General features: G+C 38.5%; 1 protein-coding gene across 1 annotated transcript; it reads left to right on the forward strand.

Moving 5' to 3' along the window:
* The first annotated feature begins 2,733 nt into the window (after positions 1-2,733).
* On the forward strand, positions 2,734-14,282 carry LOC124252685. Its single transcript, XM_046686342.1, has 2 exons — positions 2,734-2,739; positions 13,681-14,282. Exon 2 carries the CDS (start codon positions 13,695-13,697, stop codon positions 14,280-14,282), a length of 588 nt encoding a protein of 195 aa, XP_046542298.1. The 5' UTR covers positions 2,734-2,739; positions 13,681-13,694.
* Positions 14,283-17,570: the final 3,288 nt, after the last annotated feature.

A 17,570-nucleotide genomic window follows, 5' to 3' on the forward strand; every position in this document is an offset into this window, starting at 1 on the left:
GCTCAACCCCAGGGCGTTTCCTACGAGCGGCATTATCCTGCTGGCGGTCGTCGCCACAGGCAGTCGGCATACCGGACTAGTGACAGTATAGATGTGAGCATTTAGTTATAGACAATAATGGACAGACGAAGAGACAACAATAGACAGGTAGAGAAACAATAGCATTGTCTTGGACCAGTCCATCTAACTGGAGACACGGCCAATTGGATGACCAATTAGGCTATAAATGTCATATACAGTAAATAATTAGTGGTACAGGGATGTCTGCCAAGTCAAACTACACCTGTAGTATTAATGCTTAAAGAGGAAAGTTGGCCGGGGAGTTAGGGAATATAGCCGTAGGTAGAGCAAGTACTCAAAACATAGCGTAATTAAAGCATCGTCAGCTCAAGTCAGGTTATTTGGTAAATAACAAGTGTAAAAAGAAAATGAACAACAGCAAAGATTCAGATTCCTGTGCTCGCATTAAGTTCGTAACGCATTTTAGACTAGAACCTCGCACTCGCATTAAAATCGTGACGCATTAATTTCATGATTTACAGTATACGTTTATGTTTACGGAGGGCATTTATGAATCACAACACGCACAGAATCACCTATGACTGCGTTTGCACGTTAAATCAGTATGTACAATTCTTGGATTATCACAACGCGTTATTTGACAAATTTACATATATACACGATGCGCGACAGTACCAATAACATCAGACATGACATTATTTGGCACGCAATGATAGAACTAGGATATAAGAGATATTGAAATTCATGATGATCATATATTGCATTAATTTATGTATTACGCCAATAGATTTGACGTTCATCATTGGTTTGCCATCGTGCGCATCAAAGCATAATACTTTCAGTATCTAAGTAACAATCACTGTAACAGTCGAACCTTAGATATACAGATTATACAGATGTTTTATCATTAATTATATAGCCCGATTTACCTTCACTTTGAATATCGTATTCAGCCGACGTAATTTTTAAGGCCTGATACATAATTAGATATAGATAGCTGGAAAATGGACATGTATATCTGTTGGTCTTATCTGATAGTATTTTGTTTTATTCCAGCATCTTGTAGGAGGAAAAGGACCGAGCTGAGAATATCCTGACCCAGTGCCTGCAGACGGAGCCTGCCCCAAGCCAGTCAGGAAACTACCCCTGAAACGCCCAAGCCAGTACACTCCCTGAATGTCGGATAAAAAGCAGAGGTCATCTCTTGTCGGAGAGAATATTCACATGTGTGTATTTAAAAAATTACACAAATCAAACTAGATGCATTCTTCAAATTCAATAATGGAAAGTACATATATACCGTAGGCCTAAATCATAATTGTGGGATAATTATTAATATTTCTGGAAATGTATGTATGCAAATTTATTTTAAATAACTTCAATCAAATTTTAGGTTTCATTGCTATTTCTATGTTTTTCATATCTTTTTTCAGAGTGCCCAGAGTTTCCATTATCCCCTTATTCATTGTCATCATTTTTTGTGTCTGTCTGTAGATGTATGTCTATTTTCATTATGTAGTGTAGTCGGTTCTCAGAGAGAATATTGACTTGTATATGTTTCACAAATTACACACATCAGAGTAGATTCATTTCCGTTTTTTAATGATGGAAAAATACATGTAAATAATATTCATAATGACAATAAATAATAAACATCACCATAGTCATGTCAAACATTATTCATTCCCTTTTTTCAGACTGAACACAGGAAAACCATCCACCCAGTCGACTGCTTCAGTTCAGATATTGTTACCCAATGACCAAGCAGAAATTAAGTCCACTGACTTCCTGATCAACACATCTACACAGACTGGATGAAACATGTATGTATATATGGAGATTCTGTGTTCATTTTATTCCTCGGCAGTTGCATTCTTTAGGTAGGATACCGCATGATCTCTATAGAACATGGCTAGTTTCATTAACATTGACTGCATGAAAGCAATATCTGGAGTTATTCTCTCCACATGTATGTCCAGTTGAGTGAGCACAATAAATTCACAAAACTGCCCCAGTAACCATCAACTGACCTTGTACTTGTGCGTAGTGATGGTGAGATCTTCTCAAAGAAATTACACCATTTTCCTTTGTAAGGAAAAAGTCTAAAGCTTCACAAGCATTGTCAATGGTCATGTTGCGTGCTCAGTAGGGACATTTTGATCTCAACAATCCCACTTTCACCATTGTCACAAATCTTGCCATCAGGTGTTGCTCCCAAAAATGAAAACTCATTGTTTACAACAAACCCGCAATTGTCTGTCTGGATATTTCTGATGGTACCTTGCCTTAGCATCTTTTTCATGTTTTTTCCCATATTCTAGTGATTGTGCGTTTATATTTCTTCTAGTGAAAATAGAGTTCAAGAAGCCATGATTTGGTCTTTCTTTTCTGGACAAAAGCTTTTCAAAACTTGATGCAGTTAGACGTTTCCTGCGTTCATCAAACCAGGGTTCCTTACAGATTGTATCTGCATCATTTAGATGAGCAAATTCCTGGGTAAGCTTCACTGGTGGTGGCAAGATAACACTGGTGTTCCCACATATGTGTGTAGTTGGTGTTACATTCTTGATATGTTTGATCTGAAATTATAAATAAATCATTTCAAATATTTTGTCATTTCAGGGATATCAGCAATGGACATACAAGCTCTGGCAGCAGAAAAACATGATTTGAAGCAACAATTACAAGTCAAGAGAAATAAGAGAGTTGAACATCAAAGTGGCATCACATGAGAAGACAATTCAGGAATTACAGAGAGAGCTTCAACAATCATCATTATCTTCCATAGATGTTGTGATCACCAGGGGTAAAAAAATCAAAAACTTATTCAAACACTATACAGGTGTTACATATGTGAGATATCTCACACTACTAACATTTCTGCTACCCCAAGGAGAGGACATTGATTATTCATCAGGGAGAAAAGACATCAAGAGACTTAAACCTCAGGATGCATTATTGCTTACTGTCTGTCGATTAAGGCATGGGTTTGGACTTAAAGACATTGCAGTTCGCTTTGGACTAAGTCCTCAGTTAGCAGGTATCATTCTCAACACATGGCTTGATCTGTTATATTTCAAGCTAGGGCAGATTCCAATATGGCCACACAGGGATGATATAATACAACATATGCCTTTCTCACCCGATCCATGGCACGTCTATAAATATAATACAAATATTGGTTAAATTGAAGATTTGATAAATCAATACAATAAGTACAGCGCAAGCTGGAAGAACATGGTTATATGCACGAAGGGCACTGGGGGTGAGGATCAGCCACGGATAACCTGTGCCCGCAAACACTGCAGGATTTCATGAAATGTAAACAAAGTTACATAACGATGAAAACTCAACTCAAATGTCTATAAATTTTACAAAAAAATTACAAATACTAGATAGTAGTTATCGCCAAATCCATATACAGCGTTATTTTGAAGAATAGGACCTAAACAAAAAGGATATAATGCCGTATACGGGACTCCTGTGCTCGCCCAACCATCCGCTTGGGCGAAAAGGGAGAGAGTGACAAGTAAGGCAGGTCACCTGACTGTTTTGCGCGGGAAAGGGCAAAAGGGAGGTAACTCGTGGGTGAGTGTATTTATACGTCCGCTTCGGGAACTTCAAGGGATTTAAGTGTTCCACTACCATTCGAAAGGGAAAGGGAGATAAGCAAAAGATCATGAGTCGGGATAAGTAAAAAATGTCTTTTCTCCCTGATGAATAATCAATGTCCTCTCCTTGGGGTAGCAGAAATGTTAGTAGTGTGAGATATCTCACATATGTAACACCTGTATAGTGTTTGAATAAGTTTTTGATTTTTTTAACCCTGGTGATCACAACATCTATGGAAAATAATGATGATTGTTGAAGCTCTCTCTGTAATTCCTGAATTGTCTTCTCATGTGATGCCACTTTGATGTTCAACTCTCTTATTTTTCTTGACTTGTAATTGTTGCTTCAAATCATGTTTTTCTGCTGCCAGAGCTTGTATGTCCATTGCTGATATCCCTGAAATGACAAAATATTTGAAATGATTTATTTATAATTTCAGATCAAGCATATCAAGAATGCAACACCAACTACACACATATGTGGGAACACCAGTGTTATCTTGCCACCACCAGTGAAGCTTACCCAGGAATTTGCTCATCTAAATGATGCAGATACAATCTGTAAGGAACCCTGGTTTGATGAACGCAGGAAACGTCTAACTGCATCAAGTTTTGGAAAGCTTTTGTCCAGAAAAGAAAGACCAAATCATGGCTTCTTGAACTCTATTTTCACTAGAAGAAATATAAACGCACAATCACTAGAATATGGGAAAAAACATGAAAAAGATGCTAAGGCAAGGTACCATCAGAAATATCCAGACAGATAATTTCATGAATGCGGGTTTGTTGTAAACAATGAGTTTTCATTTTTGGGAGCAACACCTGATGGCAAGATTTGTGACAATGGTGAAAGTGGGATTGTTGAGATCAAAATGTCCCTACTGAGCACGCAACATGACCATTGACAATGCTTGTGAAGCTTTAGACTTTTTCCTTACAAAGGAAAATGGTGTAATTTCTTTGAGAAGATCTCACCATCACTACGCACAAGTACAAGGTCAGTTGATGGTTACTGGGGGCAGTTTTTGTGAATTTATTGTGCTCACTCAACTGGACATACATGTGGAGAGAATAACTCCAGATATTGCTTTCATGCAGTCAATGTTAATGAAACTAGCCATGTTCTATAGAGATCATGCGGTATCCTACCTAAAGAATGCAACTGCCGAGGAATAAATGAACACAGAATCTCCATATATACATACATGTTTCATCAGTCTGTGTAGATGTGTTGATCAGGAAGTCAGTGGACTTAATTTCTGCTTGGTCATTGGGTAACAATATCTGAACTGAAGCAGTCGACTGGGTGGATGGTTTTCCTGTGTTCAGTCTGAAAAAAGGGAATGAATAATGTTTGACATGACTATGGTGATGTTTATTATTTATTGTCATTATGAATATTATTTACATGTATTTTTCCATCATTAAAAAACGGAAATGAATCTACTCTGATGTGTGTAATTTGTGAAACATATACAAGTCAATATTCTCTCTGAGAACCGACTACACTACATAATGAAAATAGACATACATCTACAGACAGACACAAAAAATGATGACAATGAATAAGGGGATAATGGAAACTCTGGGCACTTTGAAAAAAGATATGAAAAACATAGAAATAGCAATGAAACCTAAAATTTGATTGAAGTTATCTAAAATAAATTTGCATACATACATTTCCAGAAATATTAATAATTATCCCACAATTATGATTTAGGCCTACGGTATATATGTACTTTCCATTATTGAATTTGAAGAATGCATCTAGTTTGATTTGTGTATTTTTTTAAATACACACATGTGAATATTCTCTCCGACAAGAGATGACCTCTGCTTTTTATCCGATATGCAGGGAGTGTACTGGCTTGGGCGTTTCAGGGGTAGTTTCCTGACTGGCTTGGGGCAGGCTCCGTCTGCAGGCACTGGGTCAGGATATTCTCAGCTCGGTCCTTTTCCTCCTACAAGATGCTGGAATAAAACAAAATACTATCAGATAAGACCAACAGAAATACATGTCCATTTTCCAGCTATCTATATCTAATTACGTATCAGGCCTTAAAAATTACGTCGAATCAAATGAATTGAGATCGAACTTCCTTTGCCAGAAATGGTTGCAAATGAATTTTCCAGATATATTATTGCTCCGATCTCGTGTTATAACAGTGAACATTCTGTATAAAATTAAGTATGCCTTTTTATAAATATTATTTAAGTGCAATTACTTTTACTTTAGAACATACAGCTTTGTGTTGATTTATTCGGGATAAATTTAGCTGCTCACGAGGACGACCGCAAGCTTTAATCCAGCGCTTGCATTTCTTCATTCCGTTTGACAGTTTGAAATCGGTCGAAAAAACCTCCTTCCAGCCTTTCAGAGTAACGTTAGCATTGCATGTCCCCCACGCGCATCGTAATACCATTTTCTGTGCTTTTCACCACACGGTAACTAAGGACAACGGCGTTTGTTTGTGGGTAAAATATGGCGGGCGTTTGATAGCAGATCGGCACAGAATGGAAGCTTTTTTCTGATTCGTTGATACCAGCTGTCAATCAATATACGCGGATCCATGAATTGTCCAGTATCGGATGATGTATCGCCATACCAGTGATAATCATATAATAATTAGGGGCGGTGGGGTAGCCTAGTGGTTAAAGCTTTGCTCGTCACGCCGAAGACCCGGGTTCGAATCCCCACATGGGTACAATTTGTGAAGCCCATTTCTGGTGTCCCCCACCGTGATGTTGCTGGAATATTGCTTAAAGCGGCGTAAAACCAAATTCAGTCAGTCAGTCATATAATAATTAAGCATCGTTACCGAGTCAGTATCGTCGCTCGCGATTTACATCCAGACAATGTAGAATTCATTGAAGTCAAAGTGAGTGAGTTTAGTTTTACGCCGCACTCAGTAATATTCCAGCTATATGGCGGCGGTCTGCAAATAATCGAGTCTGGACCAGGCAATCAGGTGATCAACAGTATGAGCATCATTCTACGCAATTGGGATACGATGACCAAGTTAGCGAGCCTGCCCACCCGATCCCGTTAATCACCTCTTAGGACAAGCACGGGTTACTGAAGATCAATCCTAACCCGGATCTTCACGTGTCTCTTAGTCAAAACCTAGGAGAGCGGTTACTATAAAGATCAAACATTTTCACCAGTCTCTACCAAACATGCCTGAAAGTAAATTGTCAGTTTGGTTGTAATCGTTCATATGAAGGTAGGAAACAGTTTGTCTCTACATAGGGTATCTTGGTATATTCAAATAGTCTATGTGTTCAAAGGTGACATTAACAATCAAACGAAAGAGGATCGGCAACGTGTATGTATCATAAATAGATGTTTCATGATTCAATATTTTCTAGTGTGACACTCAAAATTGGGGTACCACTCCTACCTACCTCTCATATCCTTTCTGCGAGGTAGCCCAGTCGTTTAAGCCTTCGCTTGTCACGCCAAAGACCCGGGTTCTATTCCCTACACGAGTACAATGTGTGAAGCCCATTTCTGCTGCCCCCCGCAGTGATATTGCTGGAATATTGCTAAAAGTGACCTAATTCCAGATCACTCACTCATTTAAAAAATCAGCCCTTGAAATACCACCAATTTATCTTTGAAAGGAAAATAGGTGAATATTAATTCACCTTGCTTCATTGAGACAACTTTTCGGTTTGGTACTTGGAAACCTTTCGATCCCGTTTTGTAAAGTATACATTATTGAATCTAATGGTATTGAAAAGCGTTTTATTCATTCGTTTCTTGGTAAACTGTTGAAAACAATACTCAGATAAAAGAATAAATAACACACACACACACGCACGCACTCACGCACCCACACCCACACACACAAATCATTCAACGATATCTACCCTTGATTCTCAAACTATTTACCAGGAATCTTCACGCTTTTCTTCTGTACATCGTGAACACCACTTGATGTATTACCGTCTACCTTTCGGGTCACTGGTTTACAAATCATATTCACAATCTTATTCATTTGTGCTGAGTTGTTTAGTCATTATTTACACGTACTACTCGGCTATACAGTCAAACATAACACTCGACAACCGGAACCAATACAGAATATAATGCCCTCGTCTACATTGATGGGCACTGGATTAACATAGGTTCCCCTTGCTCTTGTACTTCATTCAATAATACGCTGGATTTTTGGAACATAGAGACCTCAGCACAATTGAATAAATTAACGTACTTCGACGGTAGACTATACAGTGATATATTTATCTGTTCAAAGCCATTTCAACCCACCTCAGGAAATCGAAGTAGGCATAAATATGTTACATGAAATTACACTAACTACCCGTTAACCTCCTTTGGTTGTCAGTCCAGGTCATTATTCGACGATGTCGTATTAGCCATTCGATACATACTCCTGAACATATATTAAAAGGTGAAGATCCTTCATTTTGTATATCTTGTGATGAGTGATTGCTTGACTGTATTGATTTTTCTATCACAAGGAAGGACTTCTTCAAAGTTCATCCATGAAGGATCTTTTTAATAATGTTAGTTTCTATTTAATTATTTTGTAAAAGGAATAAAATTGATTGAAAAAATTATATTAAAATGTCTTGTAAGCACATAATTACTATTTCATGTTTGATAGATTAATTTAACGGGTGAGATTGTTAGTGTCGGTTTGCTTGTATGGTAAACCGTTTTCATTGTCAATTTGTAACTTGCATGTATTTCAGTCTCGATATGACTGTAATACTGCCGATGTGACTAAAACACTTAACACACCCATCTGACAGAGAAAATCATTCAGTGCGGCAGTTCTTCACTGATGAAAAATGTAATATGCTTATAACGTGCCTATTTGAAGAGCAAGATATGATATATACTATTCCCAAAAAGAAACGCATAACCCAGAAAACTGTTTCGAAAATGTTGTATTTGTAAACATGTATAACTCGTCCACAAATAGAGTTTAGTACATGATATTTTACATCAGTTTAGAAGAAGGTCATGTCCATAAACCAAGTGGATAATTTTAGTTAACGGAGACGCTGAGCGCGATGGCGACGACGTAGCACGGTCCCGACGTCGGGTCTCCTGGCCTGTCAGTCCAATCTCTCTCAACCTGTTCCATACCGTTTGACCGGATATCCTCCGAAGTCCAGGCACCCTGGCTGTTGTGCTTTCACCCGTGGCAGTACGATCACGCAAATGTAGTACCCGGATATACCGATCTTGGACTGCAGTGGTGACTCGAGGTCTGCCTGTACGGGGACCGTCATTTGTTATACCTGTTTGGTTGCAACAAGCTGCAGGCCGTGATATCATGCTCAGACTAACATTCAGACGCCTGGCAACAGAAGATTGATAATCTCCAGCGTACATTCTTTCAATGGCGAAGTTCCTTTCGCAGCGTCAAGACGTGGCGTAATGATTTGACCTTGAAACTTCTTCAAAACGAATGTCGATTTCCGAAAGTAATCTGGATTTTTATAGCCAGGCAGTGCATGCTCTTTGCTGCACAATTTCAACTGGAAGGTGATTTTGTTGCGTTGTGAGTGCCTTGTAAGAAATCTCATCAAAATCAACATTTTCAGGTAAAGTCGATTTTTGACTTTTACAATTGTGTACAATCAGGTTATCAACACTTTTGTTACATATTTTGACGAATGTTTGAACACAATAGGTAATTAATAAATTTATAAGAATACAAAATGCCTATGCGTTTCATTTTTGGGACAGTATATTTGAATATGACATGTGTTGTGGGTTGATATAATGTACAATCCAATGTTCGATTCTGACTGTATAATAAGCAGGTGTTTTGGATCACTATCTTATCGTGATGACATCCCTCACAAACTCATGCATAGGACCACAGGGGTTCGAATCACTGTTTGGACAATAATTTTAAAAAATTAAAAATTAGATTTTTGTAACCGTATATTGTTTTTATATGTTATGAGTAACTTATATTTATAATGTGAAGGAATGGATTTTTTAAGAAAATTCTCCCACCACACTCATTACATAAAATACACAAGGGGTGACACTCGCGATGCTAAAAGCCTGATCGAAAACTGGAGAGCCCGACTATTTTAACGTGCGTTCAATCAAACCTTACGTTTTTCACAAAACAATGGATTGAGCTTGTAGATTATTCGTTTGGCCTGCTGCTCATCGTGTTCAGTTTGTCTAACTGCATTTCATATTTGACCACTGACCCTCACTACCCTCCGTTTTGAACAAACGTCTGGCCACCCTTCGGTAAACATCGACACTGTCCGAAAATCTCGGAACGACTCGGAACTCAAAACGGCTCTCATTGGTCAATTTCCACGTGTGCGGGGGAAAACAACAAACGAACAAGGCAGACAGGGCAGTGAGAGGGGCTATCGATGGCCATGCATAATCTGTTGATTTGGGGCCAAGCGGGCACAGGCTTGACCACCTCACTGCGCACGATCAGAGACTAGAGGAATTATATAGGAAAGGGAAACGATTGAGGACTACTATACGACGACGACTGGGCTGGCAGCCGCTAATATCGGTGGGGTTACCCTCCATCGTTTCACATGTATTTCTCAGTTATTTTTTTATTATTATCAAGCTTATTTCCTCCATATAAATGGTGTGCGTTACATAGATTAGTATACATTTGTGCTTTCAATGAGTTATGACAGGTTTCTATTAATGTCAGTCAATTTTACAATCTTCGGTATACATACGGAAAATGTATTGTCAGATGACCAAAGCTACGCAGGTGTTTTATTTTCTTACATAGCACATACTCAGTTTGGAACATCATGTTTTCATAACATAGTACCAAAAGATCCTAAAGTCATAATTGGGGGTACGAAATAAGAATGTATAATATTTAAAGTGTATAAAATTCACAATGACATAATTGGCATTGCATAAGGATTTGATAACAAACATCAGCCACACATAATGACAGAGGTAACCCAACAAATTGATTTTGTATGTGAATTAATTGTAAACTACATCTGATTATGAATAGTTTTTATATAAATGTAGTTTAATTTTGTGTTTGTGAAAGTGTTCCAGAAATTTGGATAAATTGTTTCACCTTAAGGAATTCATAATATTTCACAATTGTTTGCAATCAACAATGCAATTTTTGTGTGTGGATAAACTCTACTCTTTTTCCACCATCATTTGTTATATCGTGTACAACAATACTAGCAATATTAAGAACTGTTGGAGTTATGAAATATTCATGACAAATTAAGAGTTTTAGAGAAATGGGAAATAAATATGTAAGTAAAGATTCAGTTTTGATACGGTAATTGTGTAATCTATCATTATAGACCATGAAATGCATTGACCAAAAATTATTTGATTGTTTTATTAATTTTGAGACCATCCATAGGGTTTATCCAGGAACAAATAGGAACAAATATAATTGGGTAAGGAAAACTATTTGATAGATGAAAAGATATCTTGATATCCACTATCATTCCCTGGTAAGGGGTTAAAAGGTTGGAGGGCAGTAGTTTCTTATATTAGTACCAACAAAAGTATTTTTAAGATTGGATAAAGCTCAGAATATTGTTTTGTTTCCAGATTCACCAACAGTCAGGTATTGTGCACATATTACCAAGCATCTCTCCATGTTTTGAAACTAACCTCTTTTCAACCTGCCACATGTGACGAAATAAGGAAAGTGTTCTTGAAATGTCCAACTAAGTCCTGCTCATTGGATCCATTACCGACTTGGCTTCTGAAACTTGCAGCAGATGAGATTTATACTACTATAACACAAATAGTAAATCTTTCACTGACAAGTTGTGAAGTTCCTCCATGTCTGAAGGAAGCACTTATAAGACCCCTCCTGAAGAAACCTAGTTCAGATCCTGATACTTTAAAGAACTACAGGCCTGTGTCGAACCTCACGTTTCTATCTAAGCTCATAGAGCGTGTAGTAGCCAGTCGTCTCCAAGCTCATCTCAAGACTTGAAACTTACACGAGACTATGCAGTCAGCCTACAAGTTAGGTCACAGGACGGAATCTGCTCTGATACGTGTCCGGAACGATTTGCTAATGTCTGTCGCCTCTGAAGGTGGAGCTGCATTAGTGCTACTAGACCTCTCAGCAGCGTTTGACACCATCGACCATTCCATTCTGCTGTCCCTCCTGGAGACTCGTGTCGATGTTACTGGAGATGCTCTGAAGTGGTTTGAGTCGTACCTATGCAACCGATTCCAATCTGTAATCATCGACGGCAAAGAATCACAGAAGCAGAACTTGTATACGGTGTGCCACAAGGCTCGGTATTAGGTCCCATACTATTCACCTTGTATACCCTACCTGTAGGAGACATTGTCAGAAAATACAATCTGGGATTTCATCTATATGCCGATGATTCCCAGATCTACATGGGTTTCCGACCTTTCCACCCATCCTCTGTTGCTAATGCACAGGCGACCATCGTAGATTGTGTCAAGCACTGGATGTCCACGCACTTTCTCCAACTCAACGCCGACAAGACAGAACTTATTATCTTTGGATCCAAATATTTGCTTTCAAACTTTCAGTTCCCACCATTGAAACTTGGTGACAGTTCTCAAGCAAGGAATCTAGGTGTGTTTTTTGAGTCATCCTTGTCATCTGAGCGACACATCGATGCTGTTTGCAGGTCATGCTACTACCATCTTAGAAACATCAGCTTGATCAAGAAGCATATTGGTACGGATGCAGTGAATACACTAGTTAATGCGTTTGTTACATCTCGCATGGACTACTGCAATAGTCTATTGTATTGGGCATCGGAATACTCACTCTCCAGACTCGAGAGAGTGCACAACAGTGCAGCCAGAGTAATCACCAACACGAGACGACGAGATCACATCTACCCGGTCTTACAAGACCTCCATTGGCTACCAGTGAGACAACGTATCCAGTTCAAGATCCTGGTGTTTGTCTTCAAATCGCTGCATGGTCTAGCTCCTGAGTATATCACTCCTATCAGCCTACACTCCAGGGAGAGATCTTAGGTCAAGACCATCAAGAGCACTGGATGTTCCTATGAATAGGAGAAGACACTATGGAGATAGATCGTTCTCCAAAGCCGGTCCCTGGCTTTGGAACCGTCTTCCTCGGCACATTCAGAACATTGTCAATCTCGACCAGTTTAAACGACAACTAAAACTAAAAACCCACTGTTCAACACAGCCTTCGCCTAAGCGCCTTTGAGCAATATGTTCGAACAGGCGCTATACAAATATTAACTTTATTTATTTAACTTTATTTATTATATTACTAATGGGGTAAGGTAATACAGGAATGATTAAGAAGTTGAAATTTATTTCATATATGACCGACTCGCTAGATGAGATTTAGAATTGACATTTAATGGTTTCATTGTTGATAATGGTTGAGGTCTTTGACTTGATCAGTCACAAGTATTTCTATAAGAGTTTTTCAAATTTTAGAAATTGTACTATACAGGGAAAAGTTAATGATCATATATTGCCAACATGAAAGTGTCAGCATTTAATTATTCTTAAAGTCAATTTTCATAGGATATTATCATTTTCAAGAGATTGTTAAGATGGGATTTAAAGTCAAAGATGAGCGCATGCGCGAGCAAGGCAAGACGTGTTTGAAACGCTGAGAGAAAATGGGTATCTCTCAAGCTCAATATCGAGCTAAAATAGGTACTTTTATTCATCCAAACAAAGCAAAATGTTTGCTATGCGGAATCACACTTGATAAATGTTCGATTTCCTTGCAATTGAGACTTTTGCTACTACTAAGCACATTGCTCGTGACAAGCGGATCAGTCGAGATGAACCCAGGCCCAGCTACGAGGCAACAAACTCTCACTTCAGACAGGGACGGTTCAGTCGGATTGGAGGTAAACGTTGATGCAATTAAACTGCTTAAAGATATCCAACTTGATTTGAAGACACGGAACAAGAGATTTGAATCGATAGATAACAAAGTCGACAAGATGGCGTCCGATTTCAGCTCCCAGTTGAATAGCCTACGTTGCGAAAACAGTGAGCTGAACTCAAAACTGAAGGAAATGGAAGATAAAGTTGACGATTTGGAAATGAGAAGTCGACGTGATAATCTTGTGTTCCACGGTTTACCAGGATCGGCGGGTGAGACTTGGGAGCAGTCAGAAGAGAAAGTGCGTGAGTTCATGTCTGAGACTTTACATATGGGTAACGAGGCTGAGACAGTGTTGATTGCGAGAGCGCATCGAATCAACCCCAGAAACTCACGATCGCCTGTAATAGCGAAGTTCTTGAAAACTAGTGAAAGATCAACAGTGTTCAAGAAAGCTAGAGAAATTCTGGGAAGAGATGGTTATCAGCGAGTGACCGAGGATTTCACGCAGCGGGTACGCGAGGACAGACGATCACTCTCGCCTTGGTTTGTCAAGGCCCGGGACGACAACAAGCGTGTGAAGATGAGGCAGAATAAGCTGATTATTGATGGATCAACCTACATGTACGATCGTGAGAAGGGCGACATTGTGTGTGTATCAGGACGGCGATCAGACCGTCTCCGATCGACGCGTGGATCTTCAACTCCATACAGAGATGCAGTGACAATAAACGCACGTGGTGCTTTGTTTACATCCGAACGCGGAAGTAGTGTTGAGGAAAGGGAGGTCACTCCAAGTGCAAGCTAGGGAAATGGCCGAAGCCCGAACGTCGTCTCCAGTGACAACAATGTAAACATCCTGAGCTGGAACATTGAAGGTTTGAGAAAACATGACAATCCTGTTTCTATACTCAAGAAGTATTGTGCTAGCTACGACATTATTGGTTTTTGTGAGAGTTTTGTGCGCAGTGCGAGTGAATTCTCTGATTTTCTTCCGGGCTACGGAGTGTTTAATAGTGTAAGACAGAAAGTAAAACGTCTCGGTCGGTACAGCGGAGGCGTGACTGTGTTTGTCAAGAACATATTCATTGATAATAGGCTCGTTAGCCGTGTGTATGAACATTTCCAGGACTGTGTAGCTCTCATCTTGCATACATCTCGCTTGAAGTTGGGCCATGATATAATTCTCATGTTTCCATACGTTTCACCTGAGAACTCTCCAATATATGATAATGTTGACTGTGATGGTATTTCTCAACTGGAAGATTACTTCCATAGAGTGAGATCAGATTATCCAACTGACCATATATTTCTAGGGGGTGATCTTAATGCAAGAATGAAGGACTTCCTTGATTATATACCAGATGATACTATTGAATATGTTTATGATACGGATGGTTATCCAGGTGATATGTTTGAAACCCCAAGGAACTCTAAAGATGAACAGTATAATAATTATGGTATGAAACTTGCAGAACTATGTCGTACATTTGGGATACACACTCTGAACGGTCGACTGTATGAAGATCTGTCTGGAGAGTTTACATGTGTCACCCACAATGGGGCCAGTGTTGTTGATTACATGATGGCATCCTCATCACTGTTTCCTCATATCAATAACTTTGGCATAGGTACTCATGACTTATCTTGCCATTTCCCATTATATTGCTCTATTGCCATTGCTGCTGACACTGACAGCAGGGCTAATGACACTGTGTCTGATGAAGTAAATGAAACATGGATCAAATATGTATGGTCTAAGGACACAGAAAATAAGTTTATCACACACTTTGAGCATGCATTTGCAGACTCTCTTGGTGATTTGTTATACCTATTGAATACATGTGTTGACGACTCTATATCTATGTTTGTAAAGCTACTCCATCATGCTGCTGCCCACACTAAAAGTGTGTACCCTCCTGTGTGTAGTAAAGCTGATAGGGACAGGGAGCAGCCTCCATGGTGGGATCAAGAATTAGAGGAGTTAAAACATGATAAGTACAAGGCTCTTAGAGCTCATAGAGATTTTAATCAAAGTCTGGATATTTTCAGGTGTTTTAGAAATTGTTTTAAACATGTTTTCAGAGTGAAGAAGGAAGCCTATTTCTGTAAACAAAAGGACAAATTGGTAGCTGCTAGCAAGGATTCTAAGTCATTTTGGAGGATTTTGAAAAAGTGTAATTCTTCCAGTGGTATTTCTCAGTCTATAACTAATCTGCAGTGGGTCAGTCACTTTATGTCTTTACTTGGTGCAGATCAAGATGGGTCTTATCTTTTAGATGAGGATAGTGATGTTTATTTGTCAACTCAGAGATCAGAAGGGCTTGATGATCCTTTTACTCAACAGGAAGTTTCACGTCAGATAGTTAATTCTGCTAATAATAAATCTCCAGGGCCAGATGGTGTTGCTGCTGAATTCTTAAAGGCTTCTAGTCATCTCATTGTACCATATCTTACTCAGCTTTTTAATCATATTCTTGATAGTGGTAAATTTCCATCTTGTTGGGGTAAAAGCATTATTTGTCCTGTTCATAAGTCTGGTTGTAGAGATGATACTAATAATTACAGAGGAATTTCTCTCATAGATTCCACTTGTAAAGTGTTTATGTCAATTCTTAATCGCCGCCTCCAGCGATGGTGTGAAGTTCATGATATTATCAGTGAATCACAGGCCGGTTTCAGGGCTGATTATTCAACAATTGACCAAATATTTTCATTGCAGTCGTTAATTCAAAAATATATTAGCAAAAAAAGGGGTAGATTTTATTGTCTCTTTGTAGATTTTGCCAAGGCTTTTGATACTCTAAGGCATGATGTTCTTCTAAAGTCACTTTATGAAGCTGGTATACGAGGTAAATTTCTTATGCTGTTAACTTCTATGTATAGTTCTTTATCAGCTTCAGTCAGGACATCTAAGGGTATATCAAATAGTTTTTTATTGTAACATCGGTACTCGCCAAGGCTGTGTTTTGAGCCCTCAGATTTTTATTATCTTCATAAATAAGCTATGCAGTCTTATGGAGTTGGAAGGAGGTCAAGGTATTACAGTTTCTTCTTCTATTAGCAATCTCTGCTCTCTTATGTTTGCTGATGATGTGTCAGCAATAGCTGACACCTGTGCACAGCTGCAAAAAAAGATCAATGTACTTGGTAAATTTTGTGAGCAAACTGGTATGAGCGTGAATCTAAAGAAAACTAAGATTATTGTTTTTACAAATGGTGGTCCCTTGCGCTCATATGAAAATTGGTTTTATAATGGCAATGTTATTGACACTGTATCTTTTTACAAGTACCTTGGAATTATGTTCACTCCTAAATTATCCTGGAGTAGAGCTACATCTTGCCTTGCATCACAAGCTAGTAAGGCAATATTCTCTGTTAAAAAATTTCCAAAGGAAACTTGGCAGCATTAATTGTACAGATTTATTTAAAATCTTTGATTGTATGATATCACCCATTCTCTGTTATGGGTCTGAAATCTGGGGCACATCCTACTGTAATACCATTGAATCTGTCCATATTAAATTCTGTAAATATGTCTTGAAACTTGGGAAATCCACCTGTAACAATATGGTCTTGGGTGAATGTGGAAGAGTGCCTTTACAGTTTACTTATACAACCAATGCAGTGAAATACTGGTGCAGACTTCTAAACATGCCTGACTATAGATTACCAAAACAATGTTATTTTATGCTATTATCTTTAGACAGGGTAGGACGAAACTCATGGGCAACTAGAATTAAAAATATTCTTTTCAATTTGGCTTTGGATTTGTTTGGATAAGTCAGGAAATTGGTGATCACAAAATATTTATGGAATCATTTAAACAGAGACTACGTGATAATTTATTTCAATCTTGGCATTCATCTTTGGACAGTAACCGTAAATGTCTTTACTATAAGCAATTCAAATCTTTGTTAAATGTTGAGAGCTACTTGATAAATAATGATATCCCTCAATATTTAAAACTATATATGCCCGATTTCGGTGCTGTAATTTTAAACTAGCAGTTGAAACGGGCAGATACACTGATGTTGCATATAATGAAAGGCATTGCCTGTTTTGTAAATTAAATGGTATCTTTGTTGTTGAAGAT

Source organism: Haliotis rubra, unplaced genomic scaffold (genome assembly GCF_003918875.1).
Source record: "Haliotis rubra isolate DU_JTF1 unplaced genomic scaffold, ASM391887v1 Scf520, whole genome shotgun sequence".
NCBI classification, from domain to species: domain Eukaryota; kingdom Metazoa; phylum Mollusca; class Gastropoda; order Lepetellida; family Haliotidae; genus Haliotis; species Haliotis rubra.